The sequence below is a fragment of the Haliotis cracherodii genome, unplaced genomic scaffold, assembly GCF_022045235.1.
Source record: "Haliotis cracherodii isolate W230 unplaced genomic scaffold, xgHalCrac1.p SCAF_12, whole genome shotgun sequence".
In the NCBI taxonomy this organism is placed as follows: Eukaryota; Metazoa; Mollusca; class Gastropoda; order Lepetellida; family Haliotidae; genus Haliotis; species Haliotis cracherodii.
Genome location: NW_027266267.1, coordinates 23,543,634 through 23,550,604, shown reverse-complemented (window position 1 = coordinate 23,550,604; position 6,971 = coordinate 23,543,634). Strand labels below are relative to the sequence as shown.

At 49.2% G+C, this 6,971-nt stretch overlaps 2 protein-coding genes across 2 annotated transcripts; both read left to right on the top strand.

The window, feature by feature from the left end:
• Nucleotides 1-2,344: 2,344 nt before the first annotated feature.
• On the top strand, nt 2,345-3,047 carry LOC139457203 (uncharacterized protein DR_0269-like). Its single transcript, XM_071238620.1, has 2 exons — nt 2,345-2,420; nt 2,452-3,047. Exons 1-2 carry the CDS (start codon nt 2,345-2,347, stop codon nt 3,045-3,047), a joined length of 672 nt encoding a protein of 223 aa, XP_071094721.1.
• A 1,366-nt stretch (nt 3,048-4,413) lies between these two features.
• Nucleotides 4,414-4,947, top strand: LOC139457202 (antho-RFamide neuropeptides-like). The gene has a single exon (XM_071238619.1). The coding sequence runs from the start codon at nt 4,414-4,416 to the stop codon at nt 4,945-4,947; it is 534 nt and encodes a 177-aa protein (XP_071094720.1).
• The last annotated feature ends 2,024 nt before the right edge of the window (nt 4,948-6,971 follow it).

Genomic DNA, 6,971 nt, shown 5'->3' with positions numbered 1-6,971 from the left:
CAAGGGCCAATATGTTCCTGTGCGTACACGTATGTATGTAACAACAACGACACATGAGGCAAGATGTTCCTGTACGTACACGTATGCATGTAACAACAACGACACAAGGGCCAATATGTTCCTGTACGTACACGTATGCATGTAACAACAACGACACAAGAGCTAAGAAGTTCCTGTACGTACACGTATGCATGTAACAACAACGACACAAGAGCTACGAAGTTCCTGTACGTACACGTATGCATGTAACAACAACGACACAAGGGCCAATATGTTCCTGTACGCACACGTACGCACGTAACAACAACGTCACAAGAGACAGGATGTTCCTACACCGCACAGTCTCTATGCAAATATGTCCAGTTAGTCTCTCCCATTTCACGATCGATTGTGTCGACATCAAGATAGCCAGAGGCTTGTAAGGAACATCTACCGTCATTACTAAACGTGTCCACACTCAGGCACAAGAAGTTGGCCTCAGACACACACGCCTCCACACACTCCTCGATGGGCAAGTGGTAACTGGTCCTTTCATTGTGACCATATATTCCTAGTCCTGGGTATGCCGCCATCTTGTCCCCATACTCTGTGCAACCTAAAGTAAGTGAGTGAGTGAGTGAGTTGGGTTTTACGCCGCTTTTAACAGTATTCCAGTTATATCACGGCGTGTCAGCTTAATGTGGGAGGAAAGCCCGAAGTGATGCAGGTCTCAGACAACGTTGGTGAAATCCACTATCACGGGTATGGTACTGACAAACAAGGAAACATAATCCTGGCGAAGCCGGATTCGAACCCACAATTCTGGATTTATGGCGTGCGCAAGGGACAACTCTACACAGCGAATTGGGGCATCTTACATGTAAATGCTCCAGTTCACAGATGTTGCAATAGGTGCTGTGACGGAATGGTTACACGAGCCAATGTTTGTTTGTTTGAGCAATATTCCAGCTATATGGCTTCGGTCTGTAAATAATCGAGTCTGGACCAGACAATCCAAGCGACTGACCTCAAGACAATCGATCCACGCAATTGGGATACGATGACATGACTAAGTATGTGAGCCTGACCACCCGATCCCGTTACTCGCCTCTCACGAAAAGCATAGTTGCTTTTTACGGCAACCATGGGTTGCTGAAAAGCTATTCTGTCCCGGATCTTCACGGCTCTGCACGAGCTAATGCCCCATCCACATTATTTACCATATCTGGCCTCAAGCAGCTTGCGTGGGCAAAGAGTAAGGAGGATCAATATAGTAAGTTATATTCTCCTTTTTCTTTATGTTGGTTTGGTTTGTTTGTTGTTTAACGCCGCACTCAGCAATATTCCAGCTCCATCAGGGCGGTCTGTAAATAATCGAGTCTGGATCAGACAATCCATGATCATCGATCCACGCAATTGGGATTGTTTACATGCATCAACCAAGTCAGCGAGTCTGACCACCCGATCACGTTAGTCGCCTTTTTTACGGCAAGCATGAGCAGTTAGGGAAAAGATGAGTGTAATATAGTAACTTGCTATATTTTCCTTTTTCATTATGTACTGGTTAGTATATATTTACCATAAAATAAAAGTTGACATCCATAAAATCTCTTCCTCATATGTATCACTTCTAAATGCCTTTCATAGACTTCATGTTGTTATTATTCACGGGTACCGCGATACGCTGTGCAGAGTTGCGTCCAGAAACCTATGATTGTGGATTCGAATTCCGGTTCGCCCCAATTTTGTTTCTAGGTTTGTCAGCACCATACCCGTGCTCGTGGGTTTCATCGAAGTGATAAATGTGCATCACTTCGGGCTTTCCTCCCACGTTAAGCTGACACGCCGCGATATAACTGGAATACTGTTAAAAGCGGCGTTAAACCAACTCACTCACTCACTCAGCATTCGATTCTTATCACATGCTATTTTTTTATTCTGACTGTGTGTTGCAACCTCTTTCTAAGAAATATGACACTGTCTGATTCAATATCCTTTAAATTTTGAAGGTTGTATTGTGTCATTATATTAAATTGTAAGTTAAAGTTAAAGTTTAACGTCACATCGGCAATATTTCAGCCATATCGTGACGAATCATTATATTATATGAGTGACTAATGGAGGACAAGGCTGAGTGTAAGGGATAGAAGAAAAAATATGGTATGAGTTTTACAGATAGAGGAGAAAGGAGAAGTGTGGCGGATGAAGGAGACACGAGGAGTGTGGAGGATGGAGAAGACGGAAGAGTGTGGCGGGTGAAGGAGACACGAGGAATGTGGCGGATAGAGGAGACGGAAGAGTGTGGCGGGTGGATCGATGAGATTGAAGAGCTTGGTGGATGGAGGAAACAGGAGGAGCTTGGCGGATGAAGGAGACACGAGGAGCGTGGAGGATGGAGAAGGCAGGAGAAGTATGGCGGATGGAGGAGATTGAGGAGCTTGGTGATTGGAGGAGACAGGAGGAGTGTGGCAGATGGAGGAGACAGGAGTGTGGCGGATGGAGAAGACGGAAGAAGCGTGGCAGATGGAGGAGACAGGAGGAGTGTGGCTGATGGAGGAGACAGACGGGAGTTCGGTGGATGGAGGAGACAGGAGGAGAGTGGGGGACGGAGGAGACAGGGGGAGAGAGGCGGATGGAGGAGACAGGAGGAGAGTGGTGGATGGAAGAGACAGGGGGAGTATGGTGGATGGAGGAGACACAAGGAGTGTGGCGGATGGAGGAGACAGGAGGAGAGTGGTGGATGGAGGAGACAGGTGGAGTGTGGTGGATGGAGGAGACAGGGGGAGAGTGGTGGATGGAGGAGACAGGGGAGCGTGGTGGATGGAAGAGACAGGAGGAGTGTGGCGGACGGAGGAGACAGGGGGAGTATGGTGGATGGTGGAGACTGTGGGAGTATGATGGATGGAGGAGACAGGGGAGAGTGGTTGATGGAGAAGACTGGTGGAGTATGGTGGATGGAGGAGACAGGAGGAGAGCGGTGTATTGAGGAGACAGGAGGAGAGCGGTGGATTGAGGAGACAGAAGGAGTGTGGCGGATGGAGGACACAGGGAGGAGTATGGTGGATTGAAGAGACAGGGGAGAGTGGTGGATGGAGGAGACAGGAGGAGTATGGTGGATGGAGGAGACAGGAGGAGAGCTGTGGATGGAGGAGACAGGAGGAGTGTGGCGGATGGAGGAGACAGGGAAGAGTGGTGGATGGAGGAGACAGGAGGAGTATGGTGGATGGAGGAGACAGGAGGAGTATGGTGGATGGAGGAGACAGGAGGAGTATGGTGGATGGAGGAGACAGGAGGAGTATGGTGGATGGAGGAGACAGGAGGAGTATGGTGGATGGAGGAGACAGGAGGAGAGTTGTGGATGGAGGAGACAGGAGGAGTGTGGCGGATGGAGGAGACAGGAGGAGAGTGTTGGATGGAGGAGACAGGAGGAGTATGGCGGATGGAGGAGATTGAGGAGCTTGGTGATTGGAGGAGACAGGAGGAGTGTGGCAGATGGAGGAGACGGAAGAAGCGTGGCAGAGGGAGGAGACAGGAGGAGTGTGGCTGTTGGAGGAGACAGAGGGGAGTTCGGTGGATAGAGGAGACAGGAGGAGAGTGGGGGACGGAGGAGACAGGGGGAGAGAGGCGGATGGAGGAGACAGGAGGAGAGTGGTGGATGGAAGAGACAGGGGGAGTATCGTGGATGGAGGAGACACAAGGAGTGTGGCGGATGGAGGAGACAGGAGGAGAGTGGTGGATGGAGGAGACAGGTGGAGTGTGGTGGATGGAGGAGACAGGAGGAGAGTGGTGGATGGAGGAGACAGGGGAGTGTGGTGGATGGAAGAGACAGGAGGAGTGTGGCGGACGGAGGAGACAGGGGGAGTATGGTTGATGGTGGAGACTGTGGGAGTATGATGGATGGAGGAGACAGGAGGAGAGCGTTGAATGGAAGAAACAGAAGGAGAGTGGCGGATGGAGGACACAGGGAGGAGTATGGTGGATTGAGGAGACAGGGGAGAGTGGTGGATGGAGGAGACAGGAGGAGTATGGTGGATGGAGGAGACAGGTGGAGTGTGGTGGATGGAGGAGACAGGAGGAGTGTGGTGGATGGAGGAGACAGGGGAGTGTGGTGGATTGAAGAGACAGGAGGCGTGTGGCGGACGGAGGAGACAGGGGGAGTATGGTGGATGGTGGAGACTGTGGGAGTATGATGGATGGAGGAGACAGGAGGAGAGCGTTGAATGGAAGAAACAGAAGGAGAGTGGCGGATGGAAGACACAGGGAGGAGTATGGTGGATTGAGGAGACAGGGGAGAGTGGTGGATGGAGGAGACAGGAGGAGTATGGTGGATGGAGGAGACAGGAGGAGAGTTGTGGATGGAGGAGACAGGAGGAGTGTGGCGGATGGAGGAGACAGGGGAGAGTGGTGGATGGAAGAGACAGGGGACAGTAGTGGATGGAGGAGACAGGAGGAGGGTGGTGGATGGAAGAGACAGGAGGTGAGTGTTGGATGAGGAGACAGGAGGAGTATGGTGAATGGAGGAGACAGGAGGAGAGTGTTGGATGGAGGAGACAGGAGGAGAGTGCTGGATGGAAGAGACAGAGGAGAATGGTGGATGGAGGAGACAGGTGGAGTGTGGTGGATGGAGGAAACAGAGGAGAGTGGCGGATTGAGGAGACAGGAGGAATGTGGTGGATGGAGGAGATAGAGGAGTGTGGTGGATGGAGGAGACAGGAGGAGTGTGGTGGATGGACGAGACGGGAGGAGTATGGTGGATGGAGGAGACAGGAGGAGAGTGGTGGATGGAGGAGACAGTACGAGTATGGCGGATGGAGGAGACAGGAGGAGTGTGGCGGATGTAGGAGACAGGGGGAGCATTGTGGATGGAGGAGACAGGAGTATGGTGGATGGAGGAGACAGGAGGAGAGTGGTGGATGGAGGAGACAGGGGGAGTATGGTGGATGGAGGAGACAGGGGGGAGTGTGGTAGACGGTGGGAACGAAAGAGCATGGCGGATGGAGCAGAAGGGATGAATGTAAGGGTCAGAGGAAAGGGATGAATGTGGCGGATGGAGCAGCGTGTTTCAGCGAGTCGCATGAAGGAAGATATCACTAGTAAGGACTTTTACTGTTTATAAATCTGCAGTTGTTATGACCCATTATCACGTGATGTCTGAGCAGTAAAACTTACGTCGGACGCAGATGTCGTCTCTGGGGCTGTAGCTGTAGCCGGGGATGCACTGACACGCCCCGTAGAAACACACTGACTTTGTGACGTGACAGTCGTCGTTACCAGCACAAGCGGACCCAAGCGGGCCTGTGTAAGAAGAAATAGGTATGTGTAACATCATGAAGTCCACCTGACGTTTGCGATTCGCTTTTTACTAACAATGCCATACACAGCACATAAATACTCATCATCACTGATTAGAGTGCATCTGTGTGTCAAACGGAAACAGTTCATGCAGAAATGCACTCTTTACTGCGGAGATGCTTACAAACGAAGACACTTACACTGAACCAGTGGCTGTTGGTCAAGTGGATCACACCTCAAATCGTATTAGATGTCAAATATCGCAATGGTACATATACAAATGGCTGAAAAATGGGTGATACAAAAAACATGGCCAGAATACAATAAATGATGATGATGATAATATGCTCATCATTTTTTGAAACCCAATGGCTGGGAGTGCATACACTGAGCCTTTTGAAGTCCCAATGGCTGAGAATGGACACACTGAGGCTTGCATGTGTGCTGTAGGGGTTCAGATCTAGATCAGATGTCGTAAATGTAAATAAGTATGACGACGTGCCACGATATATTGTGTTCATGCGCAGATATGAGGACCAAAAACATGGATCTTGACGTCATAAAGGATAATCCATAATGAATATGTGAATATTAACAGCGGACCGACGCACGGATGGCCGATAGCCATTAGATTATATAATACATAGTTAAGAGTCTATCATACAGGAGGTGGTACGGGTAGCCCAGTCGTCTAAGGCGCCGCGATTCGCTCTGCAGAGTTGCGTACCTTGGGCACGCCAGAAACCTATGATTGTGTGTTCGAATCCCGTGTCTAGGTTTGTCAGCACGATACCCGTGCTCGTGGGTTTCGACCTGCATCACTTCGGGCGTTCCTCCCTCTTTAAGCTGACACGCTGGATAAAACTGGAATACTGTTTAAAGCGGCGTTAAACCTAACTCACTCACTCACTCATTTAGCTGGAACACTGTGACATAACTGAGTGAGCATAAGTTGTAATATTCCAGCAATATCACAGACGGGGCACTAAAAATGGGCTTGGCACACTGTTTCTATGTGAGGTGAGGTGAAATTGGGTTTAACGTAGCGTCCAAGATTATCATACAGGAGCGTTCTGATTTGGCACATGTTTTTTTCTCTAATGTACACTATTATGGGTCACTAATATGACCCACGTTCCCGTACTCTTTAAAATCCGTTTAGCACATCGATTGAAAAATACAATAGAAATAGGTGCACAGTCTATACCGATTCACAGTATACGCATAAACTTCAGGTTATAATATATTAATTGGACCAAACGACCTTGGGAAAATGTTAAGTTGTTTCTGCTGGGAGTATCTCGTTGGATATCACTGGCAACATAAACTAGATGTGAGTTGAGTGAGAGAGTTAATGTCGTTTAACACTGAAGTTCGTACAGTTCAGCTTCACAATGGCGACCTGTACATACACACAAAGACAGACACTCAGACACACACAATCACACAGACACACAAACAAACACACCCACATACACACAGAAAATCAGAAACGCATACAAACACAAAGACACACACTCACACAAACACACAGCAACACACACTCATACACACAAACTCAGACACACACAGACACACTCACATACAGACAAACACACACAAAAACACAAATACACACACTCATACATACACATCCGGGGAAACAGACACACATACATACATTCATATACACCCACCAAGACACACACTCAGGCACAAAC

Bases quoted from the DNA above. Each gene is read 5' to 3' on its own strand.
- LOC139457203 (XM_071238620.1), top strand. From the start codon at position 2,345: ATGAAGGAGACACGAGGAGCGTGGAGGATGGAGAAGGCAGGAGAAGTA. The intron at 2,421-2,451 runs GTGATTGGAGGA...GGAGTGTGGCAG, and splicing joins GGAGGAGATTGAGGAGCTTG to ATGGAGGAGACAGGAGTGTG.
- LOC139457202 (XM_071238619.1), top strand. From the start codon at position 4,414: ATGGAGGAGACAGGAGGAGGGTGGTGGATGGAAGAGACAGGAGGTGAG.